Here is a 24,149-nt window from a genome sequence, read left to right as displayed (position 1 = left end):
TACCTTTTCCGCTACTTAGAAGTTGGTTTTGTTATATACAAATTCTTATAACACAGATACATATAATATAACTCATACATTTTATCACGCAGAGTAGACAATCTGATCTCAAAGGATTTTATTGAACTTTTAAACGGTTACATATACTTTTAGCTATTTATATTACGGAAACTAAGTTCTGACTCCGCTTCAAATTCAAAAGTATAAAGGCAAGAATAATATAATAATATACAATAGATTAACAAAGAAATTATGAACTATTTGCTTTTCGATAATTACGTTGTTATGTTATGACTCATATGTTGTACCACAATTTAGCGGTGGTTCTATCACGATTCCTTAGCTCCTTTCCTGCTTTCATCAGTTGTCAGCGGTCCTTTCTTCGGATAATCGCAGCTCGCAGCGCCGCGCTATATCTATCGATCGTCTCCATTAACTAGTACGTTACACAACGAACTAGAACTATTGCCAAACAATAGATTATGCCGCGTCTGTGCGCCGTCGCTCGGCGTGTAGGCCGGGTAGGGATCTGCCTTATGCAAGCGTTACATACATTTGGTTATATTACCGCTATTACGTAAAGCGGATTACAAGGCGAAGGGAGAAAAGTGTTACAAATTGTCGATATTCAGGGTACTTGTCGATACAGTTCATCTGGGTTACGTGAAGAAAATAAACGAAACTGATCATGGTACAGCCGACTGTTGCACAATTCGCGGGGTAAAAGTTGACCTCACGCTCGAATATCCGATTTTTTTTCAGTTACCCGCGACTTTAGGGGAATGGTTTTATTAAAGTAAGGAAACCAACGCATACCTTTATCGCGTGAGTTTTAAAATTGATTTGTTAATATAAATGCAATTATTTGAAAATAAGTGAATTACCTATTGTAGGTATGTACCTATTATGCAATAGATAATTCAAATAGATTTGAAGCGTCGGTTATTTAGTAAACGAATGTATCTTAAACTACTATGTTTGTACAGGTTATAATTTGATTTAAAATAAAAACAACGTAACAACTGATTTGCCATTAAATGTGATGTGTGCAGATATTAGCATAATATGGAGATCTAATGAACATAAACCTACGAATCTGCCAATAATTTTACAATCAGTAATACTGTTTAGGAAAATCAAATTAATCTTTATATATTTACAGGAATCAGTAATACTGTTTAGGAAAGTCAAATTAATCTTTATATATTTACAGGAATGGAATTCTAAATTTTTATTGCCAGTGTTGATCAAGCATGTCCATTAGAAGAAACCCTGACGAGCCATGCTCCTCTTTCACAAACTGCAATTGGAGCTTGTCGCGTTTTATGGGAAGTTTTCATATTTTAGATAAGACAGTAATCATAAAAGTGTGTTAAGGCGAACAGTGACTCATGAAAAATGTAGTAAAATGATAATAATGCATATTATAATTGTTCATTACGTTACATTTGTATTTGTTCAAAATACCTATAAAATATAAAAATAAATGAGAAAGTCAGTTCTAGAGTAACATACATTCAAACGTAAAATGTAAAACGATTGAAAAATCAGAATTTTGTTATAGGTAAAATTTAAAAATACTATAGCAATTACGCCATTCGTATCTATTAATTTCTGAGAACTACAACAAGATAAATGGGAAACGCTTGAATGAAGCAGTTTGGTTATAACTGGTGAAAACGTATTTACTGTGGACACAGTTTGTCTTTGCGAGCAAGTTATTCATAATTTTTCGCGTATCGTTTTCACTCAATGGTTTTGACCAAAATGATTTGACATGGTGAAGGATAGATAAAGAAGCTTCAGTTTAGTTTAATATGAGGTAATAGGTTCCCTTTTGATCATCAAATTTAAACTAAATTAAGATTTCTATAATATAGCACTGAAAATTACAGAACATGACTCGAGAAGGATTAATGAACAATACAAGAAATAAAATAAAGAACAAATTCATCATCTCCATATGTTATGGAGTATTTGTTATAAAATAAAATTTCTAGTAAATAACTTGTAGTAATATTTTATGAAGAAATTCATATGGAACACAAATTTTTATAGATTATTTGAACCTATATGTATGTCCAATCTACGATTACGAATTGTTAATTATGGTAATTAATATTTGTATGTTATTAAACAGCACAAATATCCCATGATTAATACTATAATCTAATCTTTATAATTACTAATCATCAACTTCTTAGGTGAAATGTTGTTACATTTTTAAAAAAAGGATTGATACTTGATATACTGTAATATTTTATTTCCTTGTGTCATTTAATAAATAATTCATTTAGAGCAATAATTAACATACACTGTGAATAACTATGTATCTGAAACACGTAACTATCGACGTATTCAAGTAACTAGAATGTTTCAAAAATTTGTTTAAACACGGAATCTTTATCCGTTATCAGGCACATTTCAGACAATTAATGAGACACATTTCAAAATTCCACAAAAATGATCGATATTATAAATCTTAATAAATCTAACTCTTGAACATCGAATAAGAGTAAAACACGTGACCCACTGTAAGTTTAACGTTATGTAAATTTGAAATAAGATACAGTTCCCGTGTTTCTAGTCCACTTCCGGTCGATGTATCTGAGATTGGGAGTTTCGTCATGTGGCGGGAAGCCCGTTGGCTCATGTATATCCCCGTTTTGTTTGGTTTTCGTTCAAAGACAAACATTATAGATAAGACGAACGGAATCGATGACTTTGAAACGTTCATGGCACATTACGAAACGGGTCTACTTACCTTGTAGTGTCGTGTTATATAGGAGAGGGTCAGTACAGCCGTTCGCACGCGTAAGAGCTTGGTTACATGAGCGTGTAAATATTTCGCTTACGACGAATGGTTTATACGTTGCGTTATGCGCACCTCTCTCGGTGCCTTAAACCTCGAATTACGTAAGTGCCGTCGTTTGATGTTTATGTAACGTCGACCACGTTACCGACGAATTCAGACGTCGTTAGCATCAGACGCGAAAGACCATCAGAACTAGAGGGGATCCGTTCCATTGCTCGGTTCAACGAGTTTCTCACTATTTAGAAACGAACGTACGCTCAGCTTACTTAATCTTGCAACCTCCTTGGGCATATATTTGGGTATATGCAAGGGAAGGGAACGGTTCTCCTACCCAAACGTAAGTATTTCGGTTCAGGGGACTATCAATGCGCAAGGAAGGTGCGCAAAACACCGTTACCGAACCAACGCGCCGTTGAAAGCAAATGGCGGGTATATACGGTTATGTTAACCTAACGGCGAACGGAAATCAATGTGGTATCACTTTATCATATGTATTGATTTCAAAACACTGAATACATTGAAATATTTATCCCTCCTAAAAAGGTGGTTTAAAGCAATGTAATCGAAGTACCCTTTAAACTAATGAATATAAATAAATCTAATTTATTATACATATATAATAAAACAGATTCTTTATATACAGTTTTTTATGGCTTCGTTTTTTCCTATTTATAATCTGTATAAAATTTGACTTATATATATAGTTATGAAGTAAAAATGATTTAGTTTGCAAACAAATGTTTGTTAATCTTCTTAACGAATCGAAATGTAATTGAACAATCGTATTAGAAGTTCATGAATGAAAACTGGTTCATAACATTAATGCTCAAATGTAAATTTTTATAAAAATCGTGCATTTAAATTGCATTATTGTAATAATTTGAACTGAAATATAGACGTAATTATTTAATTAAGTCAATAAATGATTTAGTGTTTATTTTCTACAAAAAGCTTCGTTAAGAATAGTGTTAAATATAATTATTGACAAAATTTGTTTTTAATAAAAAAAGTTATGTGTTGATCACATGTGTAGGTAGTAAAATTTTAAGAAATCCTGCTAGTTGCTTTAATCTGCCAACATTTTCGTTTGTGGTTTGTATCGTCAGGCTACAAATTTTTTAACTTTTACAGATTAAAAAGTTCAAGGAAACATCTAGTTTCGATATCTTAAGAGAGTCTGCTGTATTAACACGGAATTGATACTATCGACAGGAGACAAAATAGACTGAACGTTTTATCACTGACAAGAGACAAAACAGACTGGACATCTTATGAAACTTCATGTCCGACGGTCTGAACACCTTCATATTGAAGGAAAAAAAATAAAAAAGGACATGTTTTTAATTATTTAATTTTATTTATTTGTACTCTGTTGATAAGGTTGTAAATGATTACGTAACTTCCCGACTTATGATAAGAAATTTATTTCTTGTTGGTGCAAACACTTCTATCCAGACCTAAGATACTGTTACGTCTACGGACGTATTGCGTAGTCAGTAAGTTAATTTTTCAAATATTATTGCGTAATTGATAAGTTAGTTTCCTAAGCGTTAGGACTGCGACGTATTCCCTAGTTGATAAGTTAGGGGCACTACGCACGGTATCCTCAACGAAGCCGACGTACAGTCCAGAAACTAAAAGGTACCTAAAATTACGACTTGCTTGCTAACATTAACCCCTTGGCGTACTATTTACTTTCGCCATTAAGCTCGTGTAACATTTTACTATCGACAATTTGGAAGAAATGCAACAAAATTGTTTATTCTACCTTCAGCAGAAATTTAATTCGAAGATTTGATAGTAGCAAAATAGTTGTTTGCTTTGATTCGTGGGCAATGGACAACATTGATTGTTGTTAAATTAATCTAGAAATCTTCATCGCAAGTCTCACTCGTCATTGTACAGCAAGGGGTTAAACTTGTACGATTTTTGAAGGCTCGGATCTAATGAAAGCTCTGAGAGTCCCTGCGATTAATAATTCCACTCAGATCGTTTTCTTTTGTCTAAATGTAAATCAGTATTTAAAATTAATAATTGTATTCAAATAAAAAATTTGCTTTGCCTAAATATAGTTCAGTACATTCTTAAAATTGTAATTCCCAAATCATTCTATAATAACTCCTCATCGTACACGAATCTGCTTTACCTCCTTGTACTTGCCGTGCAGGCCTAACCAGGAGGGCCTCCATGGGCGTGGGATTGACACTAACACGTTCGCTACCAGCGTCACATATTTGTGACGCCCGTAATCCTATATTTTACATAATGAAAATGAAATTAATCCTATAGATCAGTGACTCGTTTCAGTTTCATTTTTTTAATATTTTGTTTAGAAGATATATTGGATTGAATAAAATATTATAATTGAGGAGATTGTCACCAAAATAAGCGCTGGTAGCGAACGTATTAAGCTCAATCAGCTGAGGCCGAAGCTTTACCAGCGTGGCCTCCCGATGATGAGGAATCCCATGGAAGTATGTAGACTGTTGATAGCGCCGAGCTCACGTTCCAAAACTCTATGAACTATCCTGTTTGGTCCATGAGCAGGTGGAACGCTACTCACGCACCGAGACGCTGGGAAGATCTCTAGCCCAGCATGCGAACTTTCAACTACAGCCACTACGAAGCCAATACCAAATGTCCGGGCCGACACCGGCCGATGGGTACCCGGAACCTGTTTTAGTGAGACCTGTTTGATTTCTTACATACATGAATAAGAAATATTTCCCATATCTGTGTAGGTATTTCGACCATACCAAGACTTGGTTCGGCCAACTCGGGCCAGCCTAACCAAATGTTCATCCGGCTCAAAGGACCAAATATTGAGGTGTGAGCAAAAAAGTTTATTTATAATTTGAAAGGAACTTTCTTGGTATGCTCCACTCCACTCGCTGACTTAATGGCCAATGGATATTGAAATTGTTGAAGGTGGATGCTGCAATAATTGCTATTCGATAAACTAATACTTTAATTTATTATAAAAATATGAACAGTAATTGTGCGTTTGGTGTGTAGTGTATGTATAAGAACCGACGTCCTTTTGAATGTATCTTGACTGCCCCACTGAATCGGGAGAAGTACCACAATCGCCATGTAGCCGCTGGAAGGAACGAACAACCACAGCAATCTCATAGTCCTTACGCCTGGAGGACCGAGACTGACCAACAATCCATCAAGCCTGTTGCCGCCACAAGGTAAATAGCGCCCGCAACACGCAGCACCGCTTACACGAGGAACCAGATACACACGTAGGTAAGTGAGACGTTTTCGATATCTACACATAAACGATTCGGAAAATCCCGGATTAGATGTCGGACGTACGCGCCGCATAAACCAAAAGCTTGTAAATATTGTCTTGACACGAGCGGTAAAATAGTTCTAGCATTTTCTCTTCTTCACGAGACACCAGGACGTAATAATATTGTGGTAACATTAGTCGGTGGAATACTATCTGTCACTAAAACAGGTCTGTAGTTTTGAATACTATTGTACCGACGCAACGTAAAACCTTAGAAAGCAGTATTGATCGTAACGGACGCATGCGTGCGGTATAATTGGATCACATGTGGAAGGATAATGCAAGTCGAACAGATACCAGTGGAAGCAACTACGCTACGATCGCGGTGCACAACTGATGTTCAAGTGATCGTAGTAGATTGTACTGTTCATGGTTATACATGTGTCTCGAAGTGATTGTGACAAAACTGTGCTGACGTCTAGGATCAAACATTGATTTCACCACTGAACGGTATTTAAATGGCAATTATTGCGACAAACATATTTTTAAACAATAATAATATAATCAATATGGCAAATTCAACACAATTTTGAAAGATACATTTTTTCCTTCTTAACGAAACGTTAGTACTTAATGTCCTCGATATTTTCAAATTCCACTTGTAATTCAAATGAAACATCCTTCTTTTTCCTTAGTTCCGTTTAATTGAATGAAAGTCGATATTATAAATAGAGGAACAGGTGCTTGTAGTCTCTAATTAATTCTGAATGCCATATTTGAATGATTGAACGAAACGTTATTTTAAACGAAGATACAATCTTGAGTGACATTTCGCGAGTATTCACGTTTCGAGAATTAGCAGTTGAATAATGACCTGCATGGTGCAGGATAGCACAGTAGGTATAGATAAAGCTGCATTGCAGTGATGTTCCGGCTGTGTGTAGTAATAATGTTTTCAGAGAAGTCAGTCGGTCATTCGTTGCCGATACAATCGCATTCGGCGCATCGTGGGGACTTAATCGACTGGCGATCTGATTCCCTTCAGTAGGCTACTGGTATCACTCATTGTCAGTTCATAAAATTACATTTCTGGAGTAAATAATTTCACGTAAATATAAAAACTCACAATAATTTTAACAATATTCACTTTAACACGTTTATTGCTTATTCTCCAATAAGAATTGTAATTTTTCTGAAAGAGTCAATTTACGAAAGGCCATAGAAATATTTCGTTGATCTTTCTTTTTCATATAACTCTATCCATTTACGAAAAATGTGTGTTCTATTTATTAAAATTGAACAATTATTATGTTTATTGCCAGCAAAAATAATAGATACATAATCGGACACTGTAACAATGCGAGGATATAAAAAATAAAACTTTTTATTACACTCTTTGGGAAAAACCATTTTCCATCGTAATTCTGTTTCTCTAATTACATTTTTAGGAATTCGATTTTGCGTGACAATCCGCGGTCTATTTATAAGATTTTACGTATTTTACGCGTGATTGAAGCCGTAAAACTCAGAGGGAATTTTCTCTGGAATATTCGTCAAATTGCAGTTAGAATTCCGATAGCCTTGGCATTCTTGTTGCTCGATATTGCATCCGCCTCACCGCTACCCCACTATCATCTCAACAATGTTCGTTGGTAGGTTAATTTGAAATGCTCGCGGCATCGAACTTTACGTGGGGATGTTGACGTGATCGATGATCTACTTTTAGATGTGCTCATCAATTTTTAAAGAAACCTCGATTTTGTTGAAATTTCAAGTTACATACTTCTTATAACGATACGGTGAATCCTTTTTTATGAGGTACGGTATTACGTGAAACATAACGAAACACGCACGTTGACAATGATTAAGGACTTGTTTGATTTCATTTTTCAACTAATGAGACGGAATTTCTTCATTCTGATTATTGTAAAATTATCCGAAACATATTCATAATGTATGATATAAATTATGAAACTGCTTACTCTACTTACTTAGTAGACAAAAAGAAATCATTATTTTTCTGTTCGAAATGTCTATGATATAAACTTACATAAAATGAAAAACTTATAAAAAATTCGAAGTAAATTCCGAATTTGTGTCAAATGTTAAAAGTAAATTCTGAACTATGTGTACAACAGTTTTGGAAATTTTATATTTCAGAAATAGTAGAACTAAATATGCGAGGAAGTGAGTTAAATTATACGGTCGCTAACCGTACAATGTAGCACGACGAAATTCACGTAAATACGTACGTATTTACTTACCTTTCACCTGATCTACACCTAAATAACCCAATTAAATATCTTCTTGTAATAAAAGTTTCTTATTTCAGTAATAATTTATAATAATGTTAAACTTGGAAGTTAACGTTTATGTCAAGGACATGTTAATATACATCTCTAAATATATTTTTATATCAGATGCAGTATTCGGATATATCGATAAAAACTTGATGAAATCTAGAAAATTCTATAAAATATAATCTCGGAATAGAAACATTCTTCGTGGCGTATTCATAATTTAATATAGTCCGAACTGCATGAAAAATCCTTTTTGAATTATTCATTAATCGTGGTATTCAATATCAACTAAGGTTGACACGATTTGATAAGTTGTTTTCTTCTATAAATAGAAATTATGAAATATTTATTAACGATACTGTAACCAATTCCTGTGTGTGGCTTTAGCAAGGTAAATTATCTCGGATAACATCCGCAACTATGTCGTATTTCGAACGATAATTACTGAGACCTCATTCACTGTGCATAATGAACTTTATCGACAATGATAATGTAATCGTATGTCGTATACGTAACTATCAACACAAATACTAAAAGTGAAATTATATCACGTATGTAAAATCGAAGAAAATCGATAAAAAAACTTTCCTTCGAAAAAGATTCATGTTTACAATAATTATGGATACTTCATGATAATTACACGGGAAAGCGTAATTCTCACTGGTATAATTCTGGAACTACCGAGTAACCAAATTGACTTTTTGAAATTTTTCTATAGACACTTCAAAAGTATATTTATGAAGACTTTAATTGATTTATAATTGAATTTGTATATTGCCAAATCAATTTCTTTAGTAATTTTTCAGAGAAGCATCTATCTTTTTAATAATTGCCAGAAGAAGGAATTGGGAATGAATCATTTTAATATAATATGTTGAATATTTTCAGCTCAATTTATCAAAAATCAATGTTATTCTTTTGAAAGTAAATTGAAGTAAAAGATTATTTCGTTATTATCAATATTCTATTCACAAAATAAAAGTGCAGTTACAGTGAACAGAAAATTCCTTTGTGTTCTTGCGAAGTATTAATGATAAAATGGATCTGACATTAATTTGAACAATTTCTCCATATACACATAACTGCCGTTCAGACTTAACCCTTTCGCAGTTCAATGGTACCTTGTGGTATTTGACAATTATTCATTCGGCTGTATAATTGTAATAATACACGTGTCGACTTATCGTATTTGAAGTATTACGTGGCTTTTTGTTATTGGCATTTAAATAAGGCTATAAACTGTAAAGGAGTTGCAAAATGTTATATAAGCATATTAAGACATAATTGTATAATTACCTAGTAAAATATATACCTTTATATTTAGCAAAACCTTTTATTTTATTAAATTTCTATTGAATTTATTTATTTCAAAAGGTAACGAAACAAGTTTAAGATTGTATAGTATAATTGTAAGTTAAAATTTTAAAAGCTATCTTTTTGACTACGGAAAAAATAATGTTCAGTAGTCGCTGTCGCTCAAACAGAGTACTGAGTCACGTAATCGTGATAGTCAGTCACAAGTCGTCGTAGTTTGACAATCATGAACATTTAAAACTTACGCTATTTATTATATTAAGTCACTAAACCATTTTATTACCTAGTTCGTATTTAAAATCCTCCTAAACAATCATCTCACTTGTGTACTGCGAATTTTAATAATAATATTCTACTACAAAATATCCAAAGTTTCTATTTAAATTTAAACTTTGTGGTGGATATTAGAATGTTCAAGGACTACTACATATTATAAATTTCACATAAAATATATAAAATATGTATTTAAATACGTAATATTTAATTCAATATGTAATTATAACGATTATTAAGATACTGTTATTCAAGTGCTTGCACATAGCAGTGTAGATTACATGACGTAAACGTAATATAGTATACACGTGTAACGTATAAAACTGTAGACGACTGGATTTTGTAAATAGTTAACATTGCAGATAATGTAAAATTAATGTTTTACGTCTAAACTTGTTTAAAGAATTTGTCTTTCATCTGCTAGTTCATTGTAACCATTTTTAATCAGCAACTTTATCACTCCTCGTACAAAGCTCCGATATTATGTAACCTTATATGCGTGTATGTAAACATTCACAATGACCCACTTACATTTTCAATGCAAATTTGTATTCTTATCTGAAATTATCTTTCACCTTGCCGTTAGAATAATAACCATACAAATGTTTAATGATAGAAAACATAGAATAAAGGAACTGTTTTCGAATATTGATCGGATTTTTAATAGAATCCAATAACTGTTCGTTTTACACAAGTTTTTTAAGAAAATTCATAATCGTTTCTTTAGCTTTTTTCTATTGTTCTCTCGAAAGTCTCTCAGACAAATGTCACTTGATTTTAATTAAAAAAGTAATCACTTTGGCAAATGAATAGTTCGTATAGAATGGTCATCTATATATGCACACTTACGTATAGTCTGCGAATTCTCGTGCATTTATAGGCAATTTGAGAATGCAAACTTGCACAAAAGGCATACGAAAAAAATATATAAAATATCCAAATTGTAATGCCTTCTAGAATATTTATTACAGAGAATAACTTTCGGTAACAATTCTGCTCTTCTAAATATTTCTAACCCTTTGCGATCCAAAGTGTTTTTGATTTTCCACCTGAACCTTACATCAACGTTATTTAATGCAATTATAGTTTAATACAGCATTTTAATTATTCATTCAAGAACACTTAGAAAGAACTGAAGTGGTATCTTTATAATACATAATTATGATACCACAAACAATTGTATCAGAAATTGTTAAAATAAGTAGATATTGAAATAGAATTGAATGCCGAGTCATACTCGAAGAAGAATTAAAATTGAGAAATAGAATTCTCCACTGTGCAAATACATTAGATTAGACTATAATGTGCACAGCTATCGATACAGAGAAATAATTGAGAATATAGCGGCGTATAGTAACTAAAAGGTTAAAAGTTGAATCCGCATAAAGATCCGCAGTCTCTTCATATATCGTTTATCTGATGCTATCTACATATACATTGAAGGAAATCACTAGACGCGTTTCTTACAGAAGATGGTAGACGTAACAACAGCTCTACCATCCACGGGTGGTGCGTCCCTAATTGGGCGCACCAGAGGTGCACTCAGGTCTGTCAGATCTGCGCTGGGAGGTAGCGGAGAGTACCTTCAGGGTCTAGGAAGCAGAATAGGTTCCGCTCTAAGTAGCAGTTTAGAAGAAACTGAATTGACCACGACCCCGTCGACACCGCCCTCTTCGCCACAAGCACCGATTCAGACTCCTAAGCAGGAAGACCATCTAGCTAGAAGAAAATTAAGGCCCCCCAGGTACATTTCTGTCTAAAGAATGTCTTCTTAAAGGCTCCCATACACATTGAAACATGCGATGATGCGAGCATCGCAACAAACGATGGGTTTGAGCTTTTTTCATTTTTCATTTTTCATTTGAGTGCAACATGTATCATGACTTTGGAAAACTCAAACCCATCATTTGTAGCGATGCCTGCATCGTCGTGTTTCAACATGTATGGGGGCCTTTACACCGTACCGGGAACCGATCAAATGACCGGATTTCAAATTCCGCATTCCCTTTCGTTCATCTAACTTTACATCAATTTCTGTATTGTCCGATTAACCTATTAACTGTGGAATTTAATTTCAGAAATCTTTGATAATGCTCGTAATGAAATCGAATAATAAAACGTATACTCGTCTAACGCAGGCCAAATGTGCCTATAATATATTCTAACGAAAAGCTAAAGCAAAGAGCATTTCTGTCCTTTCTTTTATTTCTGTTTTCAGTAAAAGGAAATCTATCATGTAACTTGTTTACCTTTATTTTGTAGCCACTTATTTGATTGGTTAAATAGGAAAACTGCCGATACAGTTAGCGTTAACCCTTTGCACTCGCATGTCATACTGAAGATGACAATAAATATTTACTATAGAACGTTGGAAATTGTTTTAAAGAGTACCACACTTTAAGAGATTATAAAAATTAAATCTTATTATAATAATAATAAACAAAATAAGTATAAAACGTTGAATTCTACCGCTGTAAATTACTTTAATTCATTTCCTTAAAAATAAATACAAGGTTACACCCAACAACATTGAAAATGAATCAAGTGCAAAGGGTTAAATGAACCCAGATGTAACATCTGATGATAAACCAGTTTGTCCAAGTCTTTATTAATCGTTCAAGTCCCAAGCAATGCGATCGCGCTTCTTTATTACACTAAAAATGGCAGCCTATCGCTACGTAAAATCAGATTAAGCTTATTCATTTATTTTCCTTCTAATTATTTATTATTATTCTTGTTATTACTCGCTTAGCAATGGAAAAGTGAAACGATCGCACTATTTCACATTTTTTTATGTCAAAATAGAAAAGCGTATTCAGTTTCTGAATCGAAACGAAAGAAATGCGCGTTTGGCATTTTTCGACCGGATTTTTGCAAAAACCCATGAAATTCAGACGGTTAATTTGCATTGATTGAATTTTTCTTTCCATTGAATGCAATCCGGTAACAATTTATAATTCGCAGTAAATTAAATATCGCATTGATCGAGACCTACCTGTAATTGGTCAATGTGAGTAAAGGCACGCCTCTCCTCACACGCATTTTCGGCATGTGTATGTCATTCGTGGATATAGTCACATGGTAATTAATCAATACCGCAAACAAGACACGCAACAAAAAAACCCCCCTTACCTCTGTGCCTGTTCTGGATGTCAACTCACCGTCAGATTAGAATTCATGAAACGAGTCATTCAGAAGACAATACAGTTAAGTCTAAAAAACAAAAATTGAGAAAATGAATGTTTCTTAATACATAATTTTTATACAACATATTCAGAAGCTGTAGAAAGAAAAGCTTTCTGGCCTAGAAAGAATATTATTTATTTCATGAAAATTTATAAAAATCAAAAACTGGACTTAACTTCCGAGCGACTCAAATCATGTGTGAAAGAATACCACTCGGGGAATTCAGCTTTCACTGACATCGCTGACATCCGTCGACAGATTTGGGGCTGGATTGTCGTATGAGGACTACGAAGCGATGGCTAGGCACAAATTGGAGCGTCAAGGTAGCGCCAATGTGTCTAGATGTATGAGGAAGTACCCTCCAGGCATGACTTACGAGGAGATAGCGTCCTCGAGGTCGGCAGCTAACAAAAAACAGGACAATAAAATTGAGGAAGATAATAGCCCGGACAGAGACAGCCAGGAGAGTATAGAGCCCCTTCAGGAGAAAGATATCAAAGCCACGGGGCCTGATCCATTCGATAAATTGAATTACAAAGCAGGTGAGTAGTAAAGCAAACGTTTCTTTAAAACAATTATGCCTTACACGGATTTCCATGGGTTTGATGTTTCATGAAAACTTACGAACGAGCTATTTCACCGACCACACATTTCACTGTGTATTTTTTTTAAAGCAATTGGTTTACTTAACAATTTAATTGTTGACATAAAAAATGGTAAATTTTACGAAAAACAATTTAAGACTCTTTATAATATTAAATAATTGAATGTTAACACTTTGCTAACCGAATGGAGACATCTCCAACTTTTCACTTAGCAACACATTGCCATTTATTTTGTTTATTTTTTTTCTTTTGGTATATAGTAATTCTTGAATTGGGATAAGATGTTGCGATTCATCAAATGCCTTTCTTGCTTTTATAAAACAAAGTTTTTAACCAAATCAGTTGAACGAGTTCGATTAAAGTTAATGAAAAAAGTTATGTTTATGGGCCCTTTTAAGCGATTGCCTAAGTGTTAAAATGATTGTTGAATGCTTCAGCTATTGGACGGTTAAATAGTTCGGATGTAATGTGAATGTAAAGGAGTAAGGTAACTTGTAAAATGAAATATTCTGTTTGGTAAGAAATTATTTTAAATCACATTCATTACCTTTCTGCAAATATCTTATCCATTCAGATTCATGTAACGAAAAATTCAATTTCATCGAAGTAATTATAACATTCCAAATTACAGTCTGTATTTAATGAATCTTTTCATATTTTCGTAACTACTTGGGAACAACTACAGATTACCAGTTTTCATCCGGTACGAAATTAACGATTCACATTCAAATTGTTTACAATTCTTTTAAATACACTTGCCAGCTAAAGTTAAGAAACGAAAGATGTTTGTGTAATTCGGTGAATACGCATCATTGAATGATATAAATGAATTAATATTACTTAAAGTATAATTTATGAACCAAAGACGCAAATTCATGTTCCGATACAGATACCTAATGATAATGCTTTTTTTATATAAATATAAAATATGAATGATATTTTATGATAATAAAGATGAATTAATGTAATAAATTACAAAAGCACAATCCCAGATCTCCTAACAATTTTTCGATATCTTAGTAATGTTATAAAAACGATTTCTATTCATGAAATATGTATAAATTGTGGAATAAATAATTAAATTTTTTCCCAAAAAGATTTCGATCATATTTATCTCACATTTATACATATCCTAATACTGATATGCCTATGGTGTTTTCTTTATTCAGTTATACATACAAATAAAAAACAGAATAAAACCGTTACGCAATTTCCATGTATAACTATTATGTTTCTTAACTTTCGTCCGTAAGTACTTATTTGATTAGCACTTAATATTTCTATCTATTTATCAATGTGGCTTTCGTTTGAACCATAAATGTATTAAACGATTCGTTCCTATTATTTTCTTAATCTCTGCGGTCTTGTCTACTTTTTATCTGGACTAATGATTTACAATTTATTTGAGTTTTGCACTAATATCCCAAACACTAATCGATTTCTCAAACGTTATAAAGACACGTTACTTTGAGTAAGCAGCATTTCTTTACACCGTTACTTAACGTAACAGCGATTTTATTTTGAAGTGTAACTTATTTTATTGTTTCTTTCTCACAAAGCAAGGGCCCCGACCCGCTATCAGACGGTCGTTTTTCGTTTAGGTAAATGAACGTTGATGTGAATGTATTGTGAACCACAGCAGGTGTTACTCGTATATCACGAAATCCCTGTGTCGATTTTTTCCTATTGCACTGAGGGGAAAGTTTCAATCGAAATGCTGCTGATAAGATATCCTTAACCATTTAAATGTTTTATTCACTTTTACAAGTGCTCGCTTACGCGCTTAATTATTTTTAACCAGTTAACTGCGTTTGACGAGTATACATGTCATTTTAAAGCTTGAAATGATACTAATTCTTTCAACGATGTATTCTTTATTTTTTCAGATAAACATGTAATTCTTTTTTGTTTTGCTTTGGTTTTTCATTCAAATATACTCTAGTTGCATTCGTTCTGCGTTTGACGAGTACACGCTTCATTTTTTGATATTATTACGCGCAAAAAGAGAGATTTTTCAAACTAAATTCCACAGTTAACAGGTTAACATTCGATATAAAACAAAGAACTGTCATTTTTACATTACGAGTATAGTCGACATAAACACTTAAAGGATTAATACAATCTATATATTCCTGTTAATAGCCGAACCTGTTTGTAATGAATTTCATTTTTAAGAATATCAAATTGAAAAGTTGTCGAATGGACATACAAGTAAATTCAGTTTATCTATAGCAGCATTCAATTACTAATTAACTTTTCTTATTGTTTATGAACATTCGTGGTAACACAGTATTTCTTGGAACAACCAAGAAAGAACAGTCCCCACAAGAATTCACGAAAATGCATGAAGAGGCTGAAAAGAAGAATAATGGAAAACATGTTTAATAAATAAAAAGAACAAAGGCATTAGCACACGTATAGAAGTTATATTAATCCCTTAACTACGTACAACATTCTCAGGCCCGTTGAAAACAAATTCAGAACACATCACCGTCGCATTTCGAAAGGATGTAGGTTTAAATGGAACAGTTGACATGGGAATCAATTTTTAGCGGCAGTTTTGAAGCAGTATAACTAATTCTTTGTTTACACGATAGATACGTTCGGTGTAAAAAAACATTCATATAAAAAATATACTATATCTACAGGAAAGTAAATATTGGTTCCATACCATACATAAGAATTTCATGGTTATTCTGTGTTTACGTTTACTCTAAAGTTAAAGATTGATAATAGACAAGTAATATTTCATTTATATGAAATATAAATAAATAACATTTAGATTTGTCGAATTTGTTTGAAAATGTTCATCGTGAGTCCGACTAGATATTATAGGAGAAGAGGTTAAACCGAATCCTGTGAAAAGAAAAGAAATATTTTTCTAATTCGTGTTAAATCAAACGAATCTTGCGAGAGGAGAATCAGCGCAAATATCATCGAAACTTTGCCTTCGGTGCGAATGTAATAGTGTCTATTTATATTCCTGCAAATTTTGTGGAAAATGGTTCCCCTTTGTTGGAAAATGCTTTCAACGCTTTCACGTGAATTCACCTGTGTGTAAAACCGTTATTTCTATCTTATTGCTCGTTGCTGAATAATTCTAAGATGTAGATAGAATTTTGTGAAAACACGTTTTTTTGCGCTTGATACATTAAAATATTTAATTAATTTATAACAACATTATATTGCTGAAATATTTGTAATTGAATTAATTTGCATAAGAAGATATAAAAAAGAAAATGTTTTACTTAAAAAATCGAAATTATTTTACTTTATTAATAACAATCTATAAACGTATTTATGGATTGACAAATATTGGAACATCTTTTTTGTATTTAATGTCTTCTATATAGTCAAATTAATTAATTGCAGCTTATAACTTTATAAACATAAGGAAGACGAGGGCTGGTTGTCACGTGTCTGATAATACAATATTTAAAATTATTACATAACCATATATATCTTGAACTATTATATAATTTTATTATGCAATTGCAACTCAGTAACAGTAAAATTGTTTAGTTCCATAACATTACAGGTGTTTGTTCTTATTTTGATACGATCTACACTCGTAGAAAATTTAAACTTTGTGACGAACCACTTGAATCTCCCTTCTAAAACAAAATCTGTTAAACGTAAGTAAAACAAAAAGAGATATTCAGTTTCCATAATAAACAGAGTGATGAAATCATTGCATAAAGAGACGACATCGAACAACATAACTTGTAAAATTATCCAAATTAAAATATCCAAACTCGAATTCTCCCTTTTAGAGACACCTCGTTTCCCAAACCGTTTAAACTAAGGAATATACGCTTCCATGCAATCCATTCGTTTAAAACGTGTGAATAGATCCTTACTCATCGTAGGATAGCACCATTATACATTTCTCGTTTGCGTAGACATTACTGTTTAGACACGTCCTCAATGGCGTTGAAATTATGGATTTGACGTCGCACACACGCACCATACCTGAGTATCAATTAGGGAATTAGTAGATAGTTAACAGAAAATTAGAAGAGTGTTTCCTGTAGAATGTTATTTCAGATATGCCTTGTAGCAGTGACTCGACAAGCGATCAAGATGGCTACGGGCCTAGCACGAGCCTAGATTCAAATATGGACGGTCGTAGAATGTGGCACAGATCAGGTAAAAATTATTTTAATGAATGATCTTATGCGTAGTTTTCTTACAATATATCATCGAGGCTTTTCAGGCTTCTTAGTCTTTAATATTCTATTAAATCAAACAAATTCAGTAAATAAAATGTTGAAGAAATGAAACTAACAGCAGTCATTGTGTTTCTAAACTAGTGTCATGTCTTGCAACTTTAAACAATGTCTATAGTATTAATTTCATTTTCTTTATGTAAAATATAGAATTGTGATCGTTACAAATATTTAATATTAGTACCCAACGTATTGTAGGACTAGAAATTATCCTTCAAAGCGAAGATGGAAAACTTATTTGGTTGGATGTCATATCGAAAACTATTTTTTTTCTCATTTCTTTGAACGAAATTAGAAGAGTACAGCATTTATCTTCTAAGTATTTGTTGATCATTGTTATGTCACCGATTACAGCTGTAATGTTTGTAATTCAGGTTCATCGGGATCAGTTCAGTCTTGGGCTTCCAGTTTATCGGCAGACAGCCAATCCGAAGAAGCTGCAGCAGATTTCATGAAGTCTTTTGTACCTCTTTTATTCGACTCTCCAAATACCATTGATCAAGAACAAAAAGCCAATTTCGGGCAAATGGTTCTCGTGCGTATTTCTAAATTATATAGTACCTTACCTTGAGTCGCAAACCGATCGAACACTTAAAAAGTTCACACAAAATAGTGATCAATCATCCAGCTGGCTTTTTTTCGTAACTTTTCTGTCTTTTGCGTCTTAAGAACGTTACACATACGAAACAGATAAAAATAATTTATAAATTAAGTACTATATGAGTTATTCAATTAGTCTTTTACGTATCGATGTAGATTGGACACTTACATAAAGTGATCCAAATAATGTATTATGAAATATTTTTCTCGGAATTACAGCAGACATCATTTTCACTTTTTTTTGTAATTAAATATGACAAGGAGAAGGAGTAGATCATGTGCGATACCCAAAAACTTTTTTTATTTTTTTTTCAAATAAAAAACATTTTATAAACCTAAATAATCAGCTTAAACCTTTCTCAGAAATATGTAACATTAAAGGACTGACGAAAATCTCAATTCTTTACGACCTCATCACGGATTAATGTACATACGACATTAATTCGTTGGAAATTAAACAGTGAACGTAAATGTTTTGCAGACAGAGTCCGGTAGAATATGGTTCTCCCGGGTGGTTAATGCGAGAAGAGCTCGTCCGTGTGTCACAGAGGCTTCGTTTTATTCGTTGGCGCAACATTTCGCAGTGGCGCTCTTCGAGTGCCATGAGGCCGACGATTTCGCACCCGCGAAGAGTCTTATGAACATGTGCTTCACATTCTACCATGAAGGTACCAAATTTATATTCTCCATATTTTTATTCACTTCGTCGAATAAATTTAACCAGTTAATTGTGGAATTCCGTTTGAAAAATCTCTCACTGTGTTCGCAACAAAATCAAATAATAAATTATATACTTATTAAACACAGGGCAAATGCATCTATAATATGTTCTAACGAAAAACTAAAGCAAAACAAAAAATAATTACACATTTATCTGAAAAAATAAATAATTCATCATTGATCAAATTAAGTACCATTTTACGTTTTAAAACATCACGTCAGCTTCCTACACTTCACACCATACGTTATGACTTTCGATACAAACACACATAAAAGTAATTTTATTTTATTTACACAAGATAGAAAATGTTGAGTGTCACAGATAAGTATGTATAAGTTAGACTCACCGCTGATTACCTGTCTGATTTTGTTGATGCGCCCACTTTTAGTTTAACCCTTTGCCTGAAGATTTGTTTTGAATCAAACGTTCCTGCTTACGCTGTTTAATTTTGTCGCAACCCTGTGGATACGTTGTGTTAAAGAAAATTGAAGTATTACAGCTTCAATTAAATTTATTTATGAAAATAAGCAAATTATTTTAATCACGATACACCGTATTTGTAAAATAATTTGTGAAATCTAGTTTCGCACTGAGAGCAAGCGCGAGTGCGTCTCGTCATTTTAGTTCAAGGGGTTAATGTGAATTGAAGTAATTTTAGTGATAATAATAACATTCGTTGCTGGTTATCTTTGGGACGACTTCGACAGTTTGAAGAAAAAAAGAAACCTCGAACTGTTAACAAGCATGCATAATAACATATGTAATTAGACGAAGTAGTATTTTTACTCGACCAGCCGGTTAACAATGTGCAGTAATTTTTCTGACTGTCGCAGCTAACAATACACGTTTCTCTTTAAACTAGTTGAGGTACCAGGCTTAGAACCATATCGAGAATATTTGTACACACACCTACGAGTGCAACCGATTTGGACGTCAATGAGATTTTGGACAGCGGCATTTTTCGATGCGGTGCAATGCGAGAGAGCTTCGAAACCAGTTCCTCCAAGACCCAAGTCTCTGGATCAAGAAGCCATAGCTAACGAAGATCGTAGATTTCAAGCAAACATCGTGTTTGGTCAATTAGGGTATGTTTATGTTTTTCAGATAATGGTTTTAACACTAAGTTTACGGAACACGTTAATTTTACGTATATTGAATTTTATGAATATTATTTTGTAAATGTTCACGCCTGTTTCGATTGATGCAATTACACGGATACGTATCCCTAGTTATCTATTTTCAAACCCCCAATCTCCAAAATTTAAACAAACGAACATCAATTTTTCTAGGAACAATAGAATAAATTATAGAATAAATGTCTGTAAACCTAGCGTTAAATTCGACTGATGTGTTGCTCTTTCTTTATTAATGTTAATTTGAAATTGTTTAAATTTTTTAGGACATTTACATGTAACATGCACGCATTCGGTCTGTCACGAACTCTGTGTTTAGAGTTTCTTAGAAAGCAGTGCGTAATTGCTAATTTAACGAAAGGTAGGATTATTACATAACACTCATTACAAATTACCAAATTCATTTAATTATGCTATTATCAGTAATTACTGATATTTATTCATATGGTTATAAAACATACAGCAACACACATTTTTTCAGTTTACCCTTGATCCTTCGAATTCTTTTAATTAAATCTAACTCACGGGATTAAAGGTAAATAACTTTATTCCCGTAAGAATCAATATATATTCAGTTTAAGTACCATATGTATGAAATTTCTCGTAATGTACATTATCTTTTCTAAATGATTATTAGCATAATTCATACAGTATAAATTCGATTTCATACAATTTGAAACCCTACAAAACTTTCATGTGAATATTAACAGTATTTAAATTGTTTAATTCCTCTGTACTTAAAAACCACTTTATTCGAAGTGAATATAACAAATTAAGAATATCGGGCAGATATAAAAATATAGATTGCTGTTTACAAAACATAGGAGAACTTTAAGAGAGTATTTTAATGCGACCGATCGAGAAAATCGACTTTTTCTGTTTAATGTATAGAAAGTATAATCTTCTAAAAATGTTCTCCTGAAATTTCGCAGTAATTTAAAAAGAAATAATAAAATTAGAGTTATCTTTCTTTCATTTCGCAACATGAAAATGAACATTTCACATATACTGTGTTTTATCTATAACAATTTTATTACAAACATTGTTTTAACGTTACAGAACAAGAGAAAATGTTACGCGACAACATAGAAAGAATGTACAACGAGACTGAACCTTGGCGGTAGTTCTATTTGATTACGTTTCCACAACGAATGAAAACATGTCCAAACAAGTTTATCCGCAACACGTCCAGCTTCTCGATTGCAACTTGCGGACAACATCGACGAAGAGTCAATTAAAACGTAACTCCAATGAAAAAAAAATGGTCGATTATCAAGAGCAGAAGTCAATTTCATTGAGTAATAAACAATCCGAGCACGGAACGAAACATTGTAAATTATCCTTGAGCTTAAAGCACAGACGGTTCCTAACATTATATGGACAGAATTATAGAAATTTAATTGTATTACAAGTAAAATCTTTATCCAAATATAAAAGAATTTAATTCTATAATTTTAGATTTCTCTTAATTAATGCTTACTTATTACAATTATGATAACCTGTTTGTAATACTTGCTTAAGACAATTTGTTGACCGTTTAATTAACTTCTAAGAATTCGAGCCACCCAATGTGATAAATGAATAAAACTTTAAGAAATCTTGAATTGACGATTCTAAAATAATGAGGACGTCAGTGTTCCAAATTTCTATAAATTTTAAGAATAAACGGACAATAAATTTCGCGGCATGAGGTCGCAACATTGCTAATTGTTTTATGATAATAATCGATAATGAAATATATTTCTGTATCAGCGAAGAATAAAACTTCCAACCACCAAACGCTGGAAATTACTGTACCATTGTCAGAATTTATGATTTTCAAGAAAATATAAGTAAGTTAGAAACAATTCTCACAATTTAGAATGAATATTCATTAATTTTTATAAGATCAAATAGTGTCAAGTATGGATAAAGTTCATTATATTTATTAAAATAATGATAATTTATTAAGTAAAGTAATACTAGAGTTGTTCATGTATAAAAATTTAATGTGGAATAACTTTTCGGAACCAGTGTAAATTTGACATTAGTATTAATATAAAAACTATATTTTTTTATTTATATGTTCTTCCTATGGGGATACTTTTATCTCTGAATGCAAATTAATGATGGGCTAGAAATGCTCTGTGATCACTACCAAAATATACTTGTACGTACATTTATTAACAGCATATATTAAACAAATTTATTTGCCAATATTCATGTAAATATATAAAACATAAATTTGTATTTGAAGATATATCATTCAATCAAAAGGACACTGCATCTCATTTTGTCTATTGGCCTACACTTTCTTCAAAGATTATTAGTAAGTTAAGAAAATCATTAATAAACTTCTTGATCATACAAATTGTTATTGTTAATAAAAGAAAACATTTTTTTTATCTAATCTATAAGTACATGTTATCTTGGGATATTTTAATGTTGGCAGTATACTATTCATTTATAGTTTAATAAAGTGGTAAGAAGTAACAGAAGTGCATACAAAGTACGCGCATCTACCCCTTCTTAAACTTTAATCATCGTTTACAAACATTTAATGATACACAAGATTCAAAATTTTTATAGCTATGTATTCGGGCAAGTCTCCTCTATTTCCTACGACAAATTTTAACTGCCTATCGTTTTTAGTTTTCACGTAACACTTGGTTCTCTGAAAAATTCGACCGTTTTTACTAAAACCCAGTATTTTCGAAAACTGGACGTGACCCAGCAATTTAATTTTCGGATTCGTATTTAGGGTAAGGAACTCTATAAGAATCACCTAGTGGTTATTGCAAAAAGCAACATAGGTTAAAATTGTTCCACAATGTTATTGTAAAGAGATATCTCCAGTCTTTAAATATATGGTAGAGATACTCGTAAAAAAAATGTTTTCAATATTTTCACAGACGTTCGAATATAGAGAATTCTTGGAACAAAAAAGTATGTTCCCGTTATCACTGGTTATATAATGTATACAAACATTTTACATTAAAACATATTGAATTGGAAAAGTAGAAACTTCATATTATAAAATGAGATTTCAGAATGTTACAACAAAATGTTGTGATCGCTTAATTTTTCATACTGGTGTATATTTATTATTTAAATCTATATTACGACCTGTGTTACGTTCTTACTATATACATGGAAAACCACAAATATTTTTGTCCTGCTAAGAGCAGTACTCGAACGTACGATTCTTTTACGTATGGAATGTCGCATCGTGGTGTTACAATATAAAAAGATATTGTTGTATTAGTTTCATTATGAACTACATTTTTAGAGTTGCGTTTTTTGCGTAAAACTTTGAAGAAACTGATTGTACTTTTCTCAGAATTTTAAAATTATTATTTTAAGACGAAATAGATAAAATAAAAATTTATTTATTATTATATTGTTCAGAAATAATGTTCAAACTAAAACTATGATTTTCTCAAAAAATGTAATTTTTTATCAATATAAAGGAAGAACGAACTGTATATGATTAATATCTTTTGAGACAAAAAATATTGTTGAAAGTTCTAAATGTCGAGGCGTAAAATATCTTCGATAAATGTAGAAATCTGCTGTATCGTACCACTAAGAGTGTATAAATAAATTACCTACATGGCACCATATTGTCAGCTGCTATTTAATCAGACTGTACCCTCTCACAATCAACTTCACTTTCATTGATTTTCATATCGATACTCGTTCCATTCAATGTGAGTAGTTTCATTCAATTTTTTCGATGTCGAGTATATATCGTTT

At 32.3% G+C, this 24,149-nt stretch overlaps 1 protein-coding gene and 1 long non-coding RNA gene across 11 annotated transcripts; both read left to right on the top strand.

The window, feature by feature from the left end:
- Positions 1–510: 510 nt before the first annotated feature.
- LOC116428732 (uncharacterized) lies at positions 511–1,471 on the top strand. The gene is made up of 3 exons (XR_004235330.2): positions 511–691; positions 763–825; positions 1,214–1,471. It is a non-coding gene; the product is annotated as an uncharacterized LOC116428732 (long non-coding RNA).
- Positions 1,472–6,363: 4,892 nt separating this feature from the next.
- On the top strand, positions 6,364–24,016 carry LOC116428723 (uncharacterized protein KIAA0513). Of its 10 annotated transcripts, none has more exons than XM_031980739.2 (12): positions 6,364–6,563; positions 7,013–7,097; positions 11,410–11,684; positions 13,385–13,668; positions 14,417–14,434; positions 15,291–15,332; positions 17,779–17,880; positions 18,335–18,495; positions 19,042–19,228; positions 20,144–20,366; positions 20,681–20,775; positions 21,474–24,016. In XM_031980739.2, exons 3-12 carry the CDS (start codon positions 11,413–11,415, stop codon positions 21,536–21,538), a joined length of 1,449 nt encoding a protein of 482 aa, XP_031836599.1. In that variant the 5' UTR covers positions 6,364–6,563; positions 7,013–7,097; positions 11,410–11,412; the 3' UTR covers positions 21,539–24,016. The 10 variants fall into 10 exon arrangements, with proteins under 10 accessions (XP_031836599.1, XP_031836598.1, XP_031836596.1 ...); XM_031980738.2 differs by having other exon boundaries at positions 7,013–7,108; positions 11,413–11,684; XM_031980736.2 differs by having other exon boundaries at positions 7,013–7,108.
- The last annotated feature ends 133 nt before the right edge of the window (positions 24,017–24,149 follow it).

The sequence above is a fragment of the Nomia melanderi genome, chromosome 10 (genome assembly GCF_051020985.1).
Source record: "Nomia melanderi isolate GNS246 chromosome 10, iyNomMela1, whole genome shotgun sequence".
Taxonomy (NCBI): Eukaryota; Metazoa; Arthropoda; class Insecta; order Hymenoptera; family Halictidae; genus Nomia; species Nomia melanderi.
The sequence above is the reverse complement of the archived record's forward strand: the minus strand, read 5'-3'. Positions and strand labels throughout refer to the sequence as shown.

What these genes read in the sequence shown, in the direction of transcription:
- LOC116428723 (XM_031980739.2), top strand. Translation starts at nt 11,413, where the DNA reads ATGGTAGACGTAACAACAGCTCTACCATCCACGGGTGGTGCGTCCCTA. An exon ending in ATTTCGGGCAAATGGTTCTC is followed by an intron (nt 18,496 to 19,041) that starts GTGCGTATTTCT and finishes AATGTTTTGCAG; the next exon opens with ACAGAGTCCGGTAGAATATG. An exon ending in CTTCACATTCTACCATGAAG is followed by an intron (nt 19,229 to 20,143) that starts GTACCAAATTTA and finishes TCTTTAAACTAG; the next exon opens with TTGAGGTACCAGGCTTAGAA.